General features: G+C 36.2%; 1 protein-coding gene and 1 long non-coding RNA gene across 3 annotated transcripts in view; one reads left to right on the top strand and one right to left on the bottom strand.

Moving 5' to 3' along the window:
- Positions 1-5000: 5000 nt before the first annotated feature.
- On the bottom strand, positions 5001-5334 carry LOC137818628 (uncharacterized). Its single transcript, XR_011082110.2, has 2 exons — positions 5272-5334; positions 5001-5186 (listed from the first exon to the last, which is right to left on the bottom strand). It is a non-coding gene; the product is annotated as an uncharacterized LOC137818628 (long non-coding RNA).
- The window catches only part of LOC137818623 (disease resistance protein Roq1), a 29183-nt gene continuing 17753 nt past the window's right edge, over positions 5180-16609 (top strand). The window contains exons 1-5 of one of the 2 annotated variants that reach the window (XM_068622149.2): positions 5180-6100; positions 6177-7245; positions 7344-7535; positions 7649-8353; positions 8777-9343. In XM_068622149.2, the coding sequence (XP_068478250.1) occupies positions 5616-6100; positions 6177-7245; positions 7344-7535; positions 7649-8353; positions 8777-9226 (2901 nt within the window). In that variant the 5' untranslated portion in view covers positions 5180-5615 and the 3' untranslated portion in view covers positions 9227-9343. Of the gene's footprint in view, positions 6101-6176; positions 7246-7343; positions 7536-7648; positions 8354-8776; positions 9344-16609 lie in introns of those variants that run through there. The other variant, XM_068622150.2, reaches the window with a different exon arrangement.

Here is a 16609-nt window from a genome sequence, read left to right as displayed (position 1 = left end):
TTTAGCTTTTGATGTACATATATTTTTATGTGCAGTTCTAGTTTTAGTTATAGTTGTTAATATTTAATTTTTCATAATTTTGAAATATTTTAAATTAAGGCCTTAATTTAAAATGCATATAATAATTAATTCACTGTGAAAGTGAGAAGTAATAAAGTTAATTTATCTTCACAATATGTTCTTGCAATCTTTAGCCAAAGCCCACATCTGACAGATAGTCCAATTATTTAGGATATATAAAGTAGTGATAAACATCAGTTGTTGTCGAGCTAGGTAACAGGGCTTGTGACCTAAGTTGGGGCAGTAATAAGGTGATGGAAGAAGCAATATTGGAGTGAGAATAAGAAAGTGACTTATTTAGTATTTCTTCTCCTTAGATATAATAGACATACGTGTGGTTGAATTGTGATTCCTAGCTAGGACTGTTGTCAGCGGCCATTGAGTCTGTGCCAGAGAGCAATGTGTCTACAGTGGAAGAGAGAAGTTAGAAGGATCGTTAGAGATAGTGGAAATGGGGTTGAAGGATATTTCAAACGGCAAGTCATTTTACATAAATTTTGAAGCTCATGGTATTATACGGTGGTTATTGAAACCATGGTATTTTACAGAGGTTTTTAAACCCATGCAAATATTTTGATACCCATAGTATTTTACAGAGGTTTTGAAACCCATGGTATTTTACGAAGGTTAACCCATGGTAATTAACAGGGGTACTGAAAGGATTTTCCTGAGGTTTAAAAAAAACCTCGAGGAACACGTTCCCTGGGATGGTTTAGTGGGGAATTTGCAATCTTGGGTAAATGACTTAGTAAAGGTTTTAACCCTAGATAATGTAAAAATAAACCTCGGTTAAAACCATTTTTTCTTGTAGTGAAAACACCATTGAGTCTTGCGAAAGGGAATAAAAAAACGAAAAATAGAGAACAAATTACTGGAACATAATAACACCATACAGAAAAATTTGTAACAGGCATGGTGTTCAAAGATTACGTGGTAATGCTTCTGTAACCAAGTCCTTGGAGAATGAAAAGAAAAAAAATGAAATGAATGAATGAATGGTTGAAGACAACACCCTATATATAGTGAAATACCATCGCCATTGCCATTTCAAATATCAAAAGTACAAGCCAATTAATGAAATAGATGTTTAATGGAGTATTAGAAAAAAACATCTTTAGTATACGAGATGTGCACAGTTGCCAAACTTGTGAAAAAAAATTGATAGATTAAGGTTTCAGAGAGTGTTTCAAAGTGCGAATGAGAGAGGAAAACAAAAGAGTGAGGATGAGAGAGGACAACGCAAAGTGGGGATGAGAAAGGAGAAGGAAAAGGCTTAAAAAACACTATGTGGAGTGTTTTAGTGGGCCACGCATGTTACCTCAAGTTTCTATTTGTGGTATATAAAATCTTTTTCATTTTTTTTGTGCGTTCTACTTGTATTATGTATAGATTTCAGGATTCTATGGTAAAATGGATATGAAAGGGTTAAAGGAGAATGGACAAGATGAAAAGAAAAAGTTAAAACATTGGAAACTCGCTCAAAACTCGCCCAAACTCGCCAAGGAAAAATCACTCTAAAGGAACTCGCTCAAGCAAGTAATAACTCGCTTCGGTGAGATGTCACTTAGCCCAAGCCCAACTAGGTTAAAGAGAAGGTGTGAGGTATAACCTGTAGGGTTTAATAGTGCCAAAGTTCAAGAGGGGGGGTGAATTAACCTTTTAAAACTTTCTCGCAGAAACAGTGTTTAACCCAGTTTTACAGAAAATAAATCGATTTATGTGAAAATGAACAGATTTATTTCAGCACTGTTTTTGTTTGAAACGCTTTTAATACAGCAAGGTTAATCACTAGACTATGCAGATAGATTTTCCAGATGCACACACACAGTTATCAGATTAAAAAACAGTAAAACACAAACCAGCACACTTCAATTTCAAGCAAGTGATTAAGGTTCAATTGATAGCATGCTAATTGATTGAGTGACCTTTGCAAACAACCTGTTCCAGTGGCTTTTAACAGACTATGAGTGTTCTTCTTTATGTCAAGCAATTTTCCAGAAATTAAGAACAATTAATCACAGAACAGCAAGCTTCAACTTTCAGCAATTTGTTTAAGGTTCAATTAATAGCTTTGACAGTTTCTTGAGCAGCCTATCACAGTCACTGTGTTCCAATGGCTTTTAGCAGATTGTATATGTTCTTATCAGATTCAAACAACTTTTTCAGAAATCAAGAACAGTATGCACAGTGCCCAGAAAGAACAGATTTATTTTCAATTGAACAGATTTATTTCTTTGCTGTTTTATCAATTATGCAGAAACGAAATTGCAGAGAGTGAGAGAGAATGAACACAAGCAGTTATACTGGTTCACTCAACCTGAGCTACATCCAGTCTTCACCAACAACAGGTGGAAATCACTAAAACACAGTACAAGCAAGTACAATTCCCACTGTTCTTGAAACCTACAAGAACTTAGGTACTCTTGCTAAAAAAACCTATTTCAGCACATACACACCCACTCTCCAAGAACACCTATCAAGAAGAGTGTTCAACCAAACTATTACAAGTAATAAGAAGTGAAACGACTACACCTGATTGAGGATACAAAGATCAGCCTTAAACCAGTAGGCAAGATTGCTAGAACAGTAGCTGCACCTCACACCAAGCTTTTGGAACCAAACCAAGAACAAGCACTTTGTGATTTTCGAAATCTTTGAAGAACAAATGCTAATCCTTTGTAAACACTTAACTCTCTGTTGTCAAAACTTGTTTTTGCAAATGTATGAATTGATGAATTGATAATGAACTCAGAAAACAAGTTTGCATTTTATAGAGAACCAACTTATAACAGATATTTGAAAAACAGTTAAAGCTGTTATAAAATGAACAGATAGAAAATAAAATGAACAGATTTATTTTCAAAAAGCAGTTAGAGAATCTGTTAAGTGAGGAGACTTAGTCAACCATTCTGGTGCAGAGATAAAACTGAAAACGTTTAAGCTTGACATGGCACCAGAGACAAAAAGAATCTATTCATTTACAGATGAACAGATTTATTTTTCAAAACGAAAACAGAGAAAGTTTAACCATTTAAAACTCAGTCGTTTTGAAAGGTAGACGACTTAGTCAAAATACCTGATGCACAAAATCTAATTTTCACAAGACAAAGCCAAGGCATCAGTGTAAAAAATGAATCTGTTTATTTAGAAAAGAACAGATTTATTTTTATGCAGTAAACGTGTTTTTTGTAAAACATGTGAAAAACAGTTTAAGAAAACTTATGCTTGTTCTTATCACATGGCCAGTGGTTATGAGGTGAGTTACTCAGCAAAAAGCCCACTCTTAGACAACCTCTAAGCACTACCTAAGACATACTTAAAGCAAAGCAAAAAACAAATGAAATGTACATATAAGTCTTCATCAAACACTACATATAAGCCTTCATCAAACACAATCTTGAAGGGGCAGTAACCATCTTCAACATAACCCTATACATCATTTAGAGAATAAAGAGAGATAGGCAACCCTAGAGGAGACAACCGTCTAGGAGAAACATCCTAGATTTTCTTTTCTTTTTTTTTCCACGCTTGTAATGGATAACATAAGTGACTAATTTTTCTCTTTGGGATTGAGAGCAATTTGTTCAAACTCTTATGTATTGAGATGATATTTATCTATAATATTTCAGTTGTTGATTGATGATTGTTATTATTATTTTATCCTCAAAGCTTGAATTATTCATGATTTTGATTCCTAGATTTGATTAGAAAGTACTAAGCATCTGACCTAAATGATAGTGATTAACATATTTTTGTGCTAGGAATAGATTTGAAATGTTAATTGTTTTATAACATCTATCCATAATGATAAGAAGTTTTTATAAATATGCGAAGAATCAATATTTAGGAGACTCTCTTAATAATTTTGTATGCACGGAATCGATATGAATTATTTTTATATATGCATTAATACCAATCAAGACTAAATATTATAGTCTTTTAAAAAATACTAAAGAGTGAGAAGGATGAACCCCAATCCCAATTTTTTCAATTGACTCATACAAATATTTTACTTTGCTTTATTTAATTTCTTGCAAATTCATAATACAAACAACTTTCCATCAAACTTTTACAAATTATCTTATATTTAGTGAATATTATACTTGAGAATTCAACTATTCTTTATGAGTTCAATATCCATCTTTAGAGACAAATTATTACTTATGATATGGTACACTTGCCGTAAAATAGTCATCAATATTATCTACGGATTGATATTGGTAAGTATTCATAATATTATAACATTATTAATATAAAAATATAAGTAATATAAATCATATTAATAATGTTAGTATTGATAATATTGATAATTATAATAACAAGTATAATCATAATTAGTGTAATAATAATTATAATATGACAACAAAATTTATATGGTATAATGATCGAAGCTTCTTGAGTTCAAAAGAGACTTTGGTTTGACTCCCTCCCACAGTAGTTTGTTTCTAATTAATAATAATTATGATGAAAAAAGTAATAAAGAAAAAATTAACACATGGTTGAGATCACCAATCGAGATCTTTGCAGAACCCAAAATGTTTTAATTTTATTCTTTTAAAATTTAACGAGATACGTGCCTAACATAAAATGCGAGAGATCATATAATGTTTTTGAAATTAAAAGTAAACTTAATGTAAATTAAAAAAATATATAATTAGAAAGATATTCATACTTATTAGTTTAATTGTGTTATCTGTAGTTCAAAGTGGGTGTTGGTCTAATTTCTTAAATGTTAAAGTAAAAAGGGTTCTTCAATGGTCTTAACGCGCTTCCAATACTATAGAAATAATATTAATCTCTGGCTACTTATCTATTTGACTGTGTTGCTTCATTATTTTTTTATCAGGAAGAACTATATAAATTAAAAAGAGACACTTCTCAATCCTTATTAAAAAAACTCATCTTTACAAATACAATCCAAAGAATTAACAAGCACAAAGGCCTAAGCTTCTTTGGTAATTGCATTAACATAACACAATTGTATCTTAAAGCTAAATTGTGTTCCTACAAAACAAGAGGCATAAATCTGCACCTAAAGAGCTAAGCCAAAACAGCTGCTAGACAAGAAACACCAAAGTCTAGGCTCCACAAATTTGCACCGTTTATGCACCAGAACTGTAGCGTTTCTGCATCAATTATGCAGCAAAAATACATAAGACAGCATTGGTGCCTTCTAATACAGAATGTGACTGCAGCAGAAAAGACATATACCTTCCTGCACCCCTTACTTCCGCCAACATACTAACCAGCCTTCCTTACTTCCTTGGGTGTGGTTTGCCTGGTTAGATGTTCACATGCCAAAGTTATATATATAGATGCACACATTGCAGTAAAATCTTTGCCCTATTAAGCGTTATTCTTACGCAGATTCGTTCAATCACTGAGGCATCTAATTCTCTATCATGCATTACCTTTTACTGTTATATATTCTCCAATCTTCAATCTCTTTGATTCTTCATTCTACCACTAATTCAATTCTTTTCCCAGTGCGGGTCATAACGGGTGTTTGATCATTGATTCTATTCTAACACTTCTTGACTTCATCAATTCCTTCCATGGCATTGGCTTCTTCAACATCCAAACTTCCACGGATGTACGATGTGCTCATCAACTTTAATGGAGAAGACATCCAAAGGAGATTTGTTTCTCATCTCGATTCTGCCCTCTCTGCTGTTGGCTTCACCACTTTCCTTCACCACCCCAATGCACTCAACCCAATTCACATCCAACAACCTATTCTCAATCTCTCTCATGTAGCAATTGTTGTTTTCACCAAATCCTATTCTCAATCTTCTTGGTGTCTTCATCAACTCCAACAAATCATTAAATGGCACCAAACTTATTGCCGACACGTTCTGCCTGTTTATTACGAAATTGAGCCATCTGATGTACGTCTTCAAAAGGGTGATTTTGGAAAAGCCTTCAAAGCAACTGCAGAACAAACATTCTCAGGACAACAACTGGAGCATGGCATGTCCAGGTGGAGCCACGCACTCACCAAAGCTGCAAATTTCTTTGGATGGGATGAGAGAAATCACAGGTAAATCACTGACTCAATCAACCATATTTTAAGCTTGTGATTCAATTTTGTTAAAAAATGACTTCTTGTATTGAAGGAATGATGCTGAACTAGTGGAAAAAATTGTTAAGAGCGTTCTTAGTTTACCAGTCTTATCCGCTACTAAATTTCCAGTTGGATTACATTCCCGTGTGGAAGATGTGATTCGAACCATAAAAAAAAAATCCACCCAAGTTTTTACGATAGTGATATGTGGAATGGGAGGATCGGGTAAAACCACCCTTGCCAAAGCCATCTATAATCAAATTCATGGTACATTCACGAAGAAAAGTTTCATTGAAGATATTGCAGAAGTTAGTCAAACAAGAGGGCTTGTTCATTTACAAGAACAACTTCTTTCAGATGTCCTAAAAACGAAGGTGAAGATAAGTAGCGCTGAGATGGGAAGAAGTATGATTTGGGAAAGACTTTATGGGAAAAGGGTGCTCGTTGTACTTGACGATGTGAAAAAGTATGATCCATTAGACCTATGGGAAATCAGTCCATGGTTCGGTGAAGGAAGTGTAATGATCATTACAACAAGGGATGAAGATCTACCTAGGTTACATCATGCTGATTCTGTTTTTGAGATAAATCTAATGAATTCCAATGAGTCCCTTGAGCTTCTTAGTTGGCACGCATTTAGAGAAGCAAAACCAAAAGAACAATACCAATTCTTTGCAAAAAAAGTAGTTTCTTATTGTGGAGGACTACCTCTAGCTCTTGAAGTCATTGGAAGTTATTTGTATGAAAGGACGAGAGAAGAATGGAATAGAGTATTGTTGAGATTAGACAATATTCCCTCGCATGAAGTCCCGCAGATATTGAAAATAAGTTACGACCGTTTAGGTAATCAAATGGAAAAAGATTTATTTCTTGATGTAGGTCGTTTCTTTGTTGATAAAGACAGAGGCTATGTTACGAAGATCCTAAATGGCTGTGGAATAGACGCTGATAGTGGAATAAGAGTTCTCATAGAGCGTAGCCTCATACAAATTAAAAAAAACAACAAATTTGGAATGCATAATTTGCTACGAGAAATGAGAAGAGAAATTATTCTTGAACATGGGAAGAGCAGTCCACTGCGGCTTGATAGCGATGGAAAACATGCACTGTCAGAGAATACTGTAAGAACATTCTTACTCCATGGTTTTGAAACTTCTTTTGGAAGTGGTTGCTTTGTCATTTGCAATGTATTTGTTTTTCTTATCTCTTTTGATCACAGGAGAGAAAAGTCATTGAGAGATTGTCTCTCACAAGAAAATATCCTGTAGAGGTAAGAGAACCGCTGAAACTGAGATGGATCAGTTTGCAAGGGTTTTCTTCGGAATACCTTCCTGACGACTTTTATGTGCATGATGCAATAGTGATTGATTTAAAACACAGTTTTCTTCGGTTCGTCTGGAAAGAACCCAAGGTTTTTATTACGTACCATTTTCTTTTAAAACTCATGCTTAAAATAGAAATAGTATTTGTTTTCACATATAACTATTTTATTTTTTCATTTTCTTTATAATACTCTTCTTGAAGGTTTTGGCGTATCTAAAAGTCCTGAATCTTAGTCACTCCAAGTACTTGATAGAAACCCCTGACTTCTCCGGACTACCAAGTCTTGAACAGCTCATTCTCAAAGATTGCCCAAGATTACGCAAAGTACACCCTTCTATTGGATATCTCTGCAATCTTATGCTGCTAAATTTGAAGGACTGTACAAGTCTATGCAATCTCCCCGTACAGATATGTAACTTGAAATCTTTGAAAACTCTCATCCTTTCTGGTTGTTCAAAAATTGACATATTAGAAAAAGATATGGTGCAAATGGAATCCTTGAGAATTCTAATCGCTGAAAATACTGCTGTGAAACAACTGCCATTTACAATTGTATGCTCAAAAAGCATTGGATATTTATCCCTACCTCGATCTGAGGGATTATCACATAATCTTTTTCCTTCTATAGTTCGGTCTCGGATGCCGCCAACAATTAATCCCCTATCTTATATTAATTCGTTCATGGATATGGAGGATAATAGTTGGGATGATATTGCACCATTGCTCAAGAGCCTTGCAAATCTTCGGAGTATTTTGGTGCAATGTGACTCGGAGTTTCAACTATCTGAGCAAGTAAAAACCATACTGGCAGAATATGGTGGAAATATTACCGAATCAGGAATTTCAAAGCATGATTTCAGGTCTTCTCTCACTGGTGTCGGAAGATACAAAAAATTCTTCAATAGTGTGAGCGATAACATACTTTAAAGTTCTTCTCTAGCTTTCCCTTTGTTTATTACCTTAACCATTATTTTAGTTATTATTTGAGACAACATGAAATAATCCTAATCAAGTATCTAGTAAAAACTACAATACTAAACTTTTAGCACCCTTCGTTTCTATAGCCTCACGACTTCATATCTAAAAGTATCTGATTTTAATAATTAACCAACCAAGTCATTGTGCTTATACTCTGTAGCAGATTGATGATTGTTTTATTCCCAATGATCGGAGAAATATACACTATGAGAGAAAGAAACAGAAATGAATTCTAAATCCCTAAAGAAATGATGGTGATATATACACAACAAAACTATTAACAAGATTTGTTTTAATCACGTATAGCATTTTTGTTTCACCAAACATGCCCTTGTTTATGACATGATACAGGTATTTGGAAGCAGTGAGTCATGTGATGTTTCTCTCCCAGGTGACAATGATCCTTATTGGTTGGCCCATATGGGTGATGGACATTCTGTTTCTTTCACTGTGCCACAAGATCGTGTCGTGAAGGGAATGGCTTTGTGTGTGGTTTATTTATCAACCTCCGAAATCATTGAACCTGAACTTAGTACTGTCTTAATTGTTAATTACACGAAGTGCACATGCCAGATACACAACCATGGCACACTAATTTCCTTTAATGATGATGATTGGCCTGGCATAATGTCAAATTTAGGATCAGAAGACAAGGTGGAGATTTTTGTGAGTTTTGGTCATGGATTGGTCGTCAAGAACACAGCTGTCTATCTAATATGTAGTGAATCAAATGACTTAGAAAAGGAGCTTGTGCCAAAGAAAAATTCCTTTATTAGATTTATAAAGAAAATTGTAATGTGACTTCTGGAATTAATCATTGTGTCCTTATTGCAATTTATTTGTTCTGATCCTTTCCTTGTTTTTCTTTTGAGTAGAGCTCATAGTTACGAGATTCATATTTATTTTACCCTGTTTCTCATTTCTCACATTGTGCTTCCTTGCCTTTACTCTAGCTGTTTATTGGATTTGCTTTCTCGTTGTTACTTTTGTCAATTCTTTTCCCTTTTAACATATAATATTGCATTCAGGAATTCTCGTAAAAAATATTGCATTATGAAATAAAGGTAGCTGCGGTTCGATAATTTGTTATGTGTTTCGCCTTGCTATATGCTATGTACCCTCTGTTTTTGTTTCAACATAAGAAGCACCGTAGCCTCATCCCTTTATTTAAAGATTAAATTAAAGAAAGTTTGATTTCATTTCTCGTTATTTACACTGATTCTATTTGTTTTATGTATAATTTAAAAATATAATTTAATATATATATATATATATATATATAAGTCATAGACGATGCCTGTATATCATCTAATAATAGCCGCAAGCATTTATTTTACCCTGTTTCTTACTCCTCCGCAATCATCATCATCATCAACTTCTTGCTTTCTCTTCTTCCTCTGTAATCAAAATATACCTTCCACTCTAATGACTTTATTGGCATGTGACATTTGATCTACTTGGTAAGGAACGTTTTCTTCCATGTCATTTGAGTCAACGTGACCTTAGGTTTTGTTTTAATTGCAATACACCTACCATGTTTGTCTACTCGAAATGTTGGATATAGGACATAATACACTTGTCAGACATTGTGTTCCAAAATAAATGGATCAAATGGTTGGTATCTTGAACTCATTTGAATATCCACAAGATTATATTTAGGGTCCTGACTTGTACCTCTTCTTGATGGATCAAACCTGTATCAGTCGAGGTTGGACGACCCTAAAACACTCGGTATCGAATGTCGTACAACCGGCTAGTGTAAAAACATCAAGGTAAAAAGGAATACGTGATAAATCAGGTAATTCTATCTTTATGATTATACATTAAATACGACCCATCAATGATAGAGTCTCTTACAACGGTATAAATAAGCACATTAGACAAAGCAAAGATACATCACTATTACACCATTAATAGCACCTAAATCCTGAATATTCATTTTAGCATCGGAGAACCTTTTCTAGGTGCACTCCCACCCAGAGCCAGAGCCCAAACGTGAGAAGACGGAAAGGAAAGTGCGGTCGAGGGAGAGGAATCAGTTGTCCAGTCGGTAGTAGGTACTGTCTTAGCCCCTTACAAGTACAATTGGCGTTTACCATGGGACTGGGAGAGTAGCACAAGTAACAGAAGCAAATGGTATCAACAAGAAACATGACTAACGAGCGGATGATTGAAGCTGAGCATATGGTATTGCTTCTATCTCCACAAAAGGAGATGGTGGAGATAAGACAAAAGAATGAGGAGGAGATACGTGTCCTCCAAAGGGATAACGAAGAGAAGAAGCAGTAGTTGGTCACATATAGGTCAACTGAGAAGCAACCAAGTGAGACTGAGGGTACTCAACAAAAGGAAAGCCCAGAGGAATCGTCAACCACGACCCGTCCAACTAGGAAAAAAAGCCAAAACGGTGAGTCACAACTCAATCAATTTGTTCACACGTTTGACACTATGGGTGAACCTAGGAGACATCCTTTTACTGATGAGATCAAGGAGGCAACTACCTTCTTCCTAGAAGGGACTGAATGTGGATCAGTAGAACAGAACCACATATCCGGGCGAATATATGGACATCTACACTACTGATATGAGTTTGTTTACATTCGAAGATTCATTCTTATGTCGAGTGTTCACTACATCACTCAAGGGAGGAGCCCCTAGCTGGTTAACAACGCTTCCTCCATATTCCCAACTACAAATCTTGTTAAAACAAATGCTATACGTGGTTAAAACAAATCTTGTTAATAGTTTTGTTGTGTATATATCACCATCATTTCTTTAGGGATTTAGAATTCATTTCTGTTTTTTTCTCTCATAATGTATATTTCTCCGATCATTGGGAATAAAACAATCATCAATCTGCTACAGAGTATAAGCACAATGACTTGGTTGGTTAATTATTAAAATCAGATACTTTTAGATATGAAGTCGTGAGGCTATAGAAACGAAGGGTGCTAAAAGTTCAGTATTGTAGTTTTTACTAGATACTTGATTAGGATTATTTTATGTTGTCTCAAATAATAGCTAAAATAATAGTGAAGGTAATAAACAAAGGGAAAGGTAGAGAAGAACTTTAAGTATGTTATCGCTCACACTATTAAACAAATCTGTTCACACGTTTGACACTATGGGTGAACCTAGGAGACATCCTTTTACTGATGAGATCAAGGAGGCAACTACCTTCTTCCTAGAAGGGACTGAATGTGGATCAGTAGAACAGAACCACATATCCGGGCGAATATATGGACATCTACACTACTGATATGAGTTTGTTTACATTCGAAGATTCATTCTTATGTCGAGTGTTCACTACATCACTCAAGGGAGGAGCCCCTAGCTGGTTAACAACGCTTCCTCCATATTCCATCGATTACTTTGAAACCTTAACGTCCAAGTTTGGGATGTAGTGCGCAACCAGTCAACCACATCACCTAACCTCCATAACACTCGTGAAAGTACGTCAAGATAAAGGAGAACCACTTAGGGTGTTCATGGAGAGGTTTAGCTATAGATCACTAAATATACGGAATCTAATTCCAGAGGTGGCTATGCACCATATGATAACGACATTGCGGCTAACACCTTTTGTTAACCACCTATGCAAGAAGTCGGTGTCTAATATGGATGAATTGCGACAACGAGCAACAAAGTTCATGCAAAGAACTTCGAGACTAATGGAATCAAGTTCGGACCATGATTGGGGCAAATAAGGAAAAGGAAAAAAGGAAAGGGAATAATTGGAAGGGAAAAAAGCAAGATTGAGAAACTTATCCAGGCCAGACACTTGCGCAGATTCCTTTAAGAAGACAACTGTAGTTCAAACCATTCGCCCCAACATCTTGAAGAGTCATAAAAAAGAGATAAAGGGCATAGGGATTATGATCCCAAATAAAGTCATGAAGAAAGGCAACCAAAACAACTAGGAATGGCAATGCGGTTGGCCCGCCCCACATAGGCCTGTCGTGTTTCGTCCGCAAAATGTGGGCCAAGTTGGCCCGCCTTGCGTAGTTAACGCGGGTTGGTTTCTCTACCCCATCCCGCAAAAGGGTCAACCTGCGGGTTTGTGAGCCAGCCCGTGTACAATATTTTTTTTAAGGAAATTCAATAAAAATGTTGGTTACTGAAAAATTGAATATAAAAGAATTCAATCAAAATATTTGCTACTTTTTGCATTGCTACTAAAAAATTGAATAATAAATTCAATAATTATAAAAAAATTGAATATATATCGATTATAATTTATTAAAAAGTTGAACCTATGCTTGTTAGTGATATAAAACATCAAGCATCAATATTCTTCTATTTCAAAACATACCCTAACATCAAACAACTACACCACTACATTAAATATAGTCAATTCAAAAACATCAATATTCTTTCATTTCAATAACATTGAATGCATGTTAGTACATTCCTCATCCATTCCAATCAAATTTGCAAATTAAGATCCTATGAGAAAATATAGAATAAACATATAATTAAAATTAATGGTTCAACCAGTATGGTCATCTTAAAAAATAAAATATGATCTTACTCCCACAATAAATAAGGAGAAAGAAATGATGGTTCAACTAGTTCAGTCTAATTTGAAAAAACATTATTGGCATACTTCTCTTTCTATATTTTGAATGTATTCAAACATATGTGTTTGACATAAGTGCTCAACTTTGCCTTTTTTTTGTGTTGATTAGCGGGACAACCCGTCCAACCCCGCTGTTGGCCCGTGTGGGTTGCGGTTTTTATGGGGTGGGCTTAAACGGGTCGGCGGATTGAATTACTGAGTCCGCCTCGCACTTTTCACTAGCGGGTTGCGGGCCGGCCCACATGGCCCATCATGCATTTCTATCCCTAAGAACAACGTCATTAGATGAGTAACCTCTAAGAAGGGACGAATCAACATAATGAAGTAACAAAGAAGTCATTAACACAATAGTAGGTGGCTCCACGGAAGAGTATGTTCAAGCTTCGCCAGAAGAAACACCTTTTTGTCATGCAACCTGTGAACTAGGCTTCTGCTACAACTCGACCGAGGATGCCTCCCATCACCTTCACAGATAAGAATTTCAAAACAATTGATCTAGGACAGGATGACTCTATGGTCATCACAGTGGACATCGACAACTTTGCAATCATGAAAATATTGGTTGATCAAGGGAGTTTGGTAGATATACTCTACTAGAAAACATTCAAAAAGATGAGGATAACGGAGGCGAAAATTCAGTTGTACGATGCCCAAATCATTGGATTTTTTGGAGAGTGGGTGGACACACGGGGTTACATCAACCTCTACATCACGCTCGGGGAGGGAAAAAATATGAGTCGGACTATCAAGATAAGATTTCTACCATTTTAAGCAATACCTCTTATAACACATTGTTAGGAAGACCATCTCTCAACCATTATGGATCTATAGTTTTAGCATTTAGCCAAGAAGTTCCCATCGACCATGGTGCATATGTACTAGAAGGTGGTAAGGAAGTGTTATGCAACTAGCATAAAGGTAGAACCAACAAATGGAGGATGGACTCTGAACCCATGCTCTAAGGAGGGAGCATACAATCACCTTTGTGGACCTTGATCCCCAGATGAATGATGTTCTATTGGAACCAAGGGAAGACATCAAGGTTGTCCCATTTCGAGATGTTGAACACTCCACTTACGTACGAATGTTGTTGTCCGCAAAAGATGTTAACATCTTAAGTCGAACACTGGTAAAGAATAATGATATCTTTTCCTGGACTCCATCGGACATGCCTAGGGTGAGCCCTAAAATCATTAGACACGGGTTATTGATGTACGAGGAAGCCCGACTAGTTTCCTAGAAAAGGAGGAAAATGGGTGAAAAAAATGTAACGTGGCGAAAGACGAGACCAACAAGTTGCTAAATGCACGGTTCATATGTGAATTACAGTACACCACTTGGTTGGCCAATGTGGTGATGGTGAAGAAGGAAAATGGGTAGTGGAGGATGTGCACGGACTATATAGACATGAACAAAGCTTGCCCAAAGGAAGCTTACTCGTTGTCGAGCATTGATCGCTTGGTAGATGGTGCGACCGACCACCATGTGTTAAGTTTCTTATATGCGTATTTAGGGTATAATCAGATTCAAATGCATCGAAGGGACAAGGAAAAAAAACTTTATGATTGACTATGCTAACTTCTACTATGAAGTCATGTCATTGGGTTTGAAAAACCATGGGGCCACTCTTCAAGGGGATGCTAGGTTAGAATATCGAGGTATGTGTAGATGACATTGTGTCAAATCCAACTCCTATGTACAACATGTAGAGGACTTGCAAGAAGTCTTTAAAGCATTGAGAAGTCATGAAATGAGGGTAGACCTCGAAAAATGTGTCTTCGGGGTCGAATGTGGCATTGAAGCCAATCTAAAAAATGCAGAGCAATCAAAAGCCCCTAAATATAAAAGAGGGGCACAAACTGATCGATTGGTTAACGGCGTTGTCCAGATTTATCCCGAGACATCCATAGAAAACCAAACCTATCGTCCAGCTACTGGAAGGCCGCCAAGTTCAAGTGGAATCCGAAATGTTAAGAAATATTTCTTCAACTCAAAACATTCCTCGCACCACCCCCGGTAATACAAAAGTTGGATCCCCAACAAAAAATCATTATGTATTTGTTGGTATGAGACGAAGCCATCAATGATGCACTTGTCCAAGATGTAAATAAAGAAAAATGGCCAATGTACTTCATTAATTGAATCTTACATGGTGTCGAGACTAGATATCATATGATAGAAAATATCGCCTTGGCACTCGTAATCATCTCCCGACAAATAAGGATTTAAAATCACAAGATAATTGTATGATCGGATTACCCTATCATGAAAATTATGGCTAAACTTGACTTAGTATGACGAATGATTGGATGGTCAATTGAACTATCGAAGTTTATGATCAGGCATTTTCTAGCTCAGCCTTCGCCCGATGAGACTCCTCTTCCAAAGAGGTATTCGCCTCCAATGAGCTGGTTAAGTCAGTTAACTCTGCCTTTAAGTTTTTAGTCGTAGCAAAGGAGGACTTTTGCACCTCGGTTCTGATCACCCTAGTCAGAACTAGGGACCCGCTCAACATCTCGATGCAAACTGATATCATATATTTGATCGACGCTGATAGTTCATTACCTCCTCCTCGAAAGGGGTAAGTGCAACCTGCACTCCCCTTGAAACTTGAAGATTCTCTCTAAAATAGAGAGAAAGAACTAGCACCAACACCCGATGATGCCTGGCGAGAGAACCTCTTGAGGGACCTTTCTGTTCTACCTTCACCGCTAGACAAAGGAAGTAAGTCAATCACAAGGGTGGCCGAACCCCTGGCTACAAGCTCAAGTGAGCTCTTCTGTTAATATGTAGCCTGCTGACAGAGCTGCTTAATCATGTTGCCAGCCATGGGATTTGTTTCATCCATGATACCTATGAAAAAAATTAAATTTAGCACAATTAAAAATCTTAGGAAAATAAGACTCAAAGAAATTTCTACATACCGGAAAATTTCACCCAACGGTGTGAGAATTAATACACCACAAGAATCTTCTAGGTAGACTCTTCAGTAGTTAATCAAAAACGTAGAAAATTTCTTTGTCTAGGGGAGTCATAGATGACCTCGACCAAGACTCATACCAAATGGGAAACCGAGTCCATAAAATGGAAATTTTAGTTTTCCATCAACAATATAAGAATACGGCTTCCCTTCCGGTTCAATGAATAATTTAAAAAATCTACCTTTAAAGTTTTGTAAGATGAGGTAAAAGGGGCAAAAAAAAATATTGCCCCGTCGACTAGATAAAGAAAACCGGCCCAAGGGATTGGCCGAATGGAAGTTGTAATAAAAGAGAAAAGACTAAGGGGACGACTTCAGTCTAAATAAATCACAAATAAATCGAAAGGCTTGCAATGCGTCCCACAAATTACAATAAAATTGGGTCAGAACCACGTTGAGAATCCTAAGGCCTCCATTGTAAACTCGTCAAAAGTTATCAGGAGGTCGGCAAAAAGACAAGAATAAACATAAATAAACTCTTGACTCGTCCCTTCCAACCATGACAAACACTTTTAGAGGTGTTGCAGCAGTCGGTTGTAACAAAGTTTAAAGGTGTGTCCGACTTTAACATAGACACTTTTGACACGAAGGAGTCGACCAAGGATAAGCCCCGGTACTATGTGAT

This window comes from Phaseolus vulgaris, chromosome 10, assembly GCF_051622355.1.
Source record: "Phaseolus vulgaris cultivar YP4 chromosome 10, ASM5162235v1, whole genome shotgun sequence".
Taxonomy (NCBI): domain Eukaryota; kingdom Viridiplantae; phylum Streptophyta; class Magnoliopsida; order Fabales; family Fabaceae; genus Phaseolus; species Phaseolus vulgaris.
The sequence above is the reverse complement of the archived record's forward strand: the minus strand, read 5'-3'. Positions and strand labels throughout refer to the sequence as shown.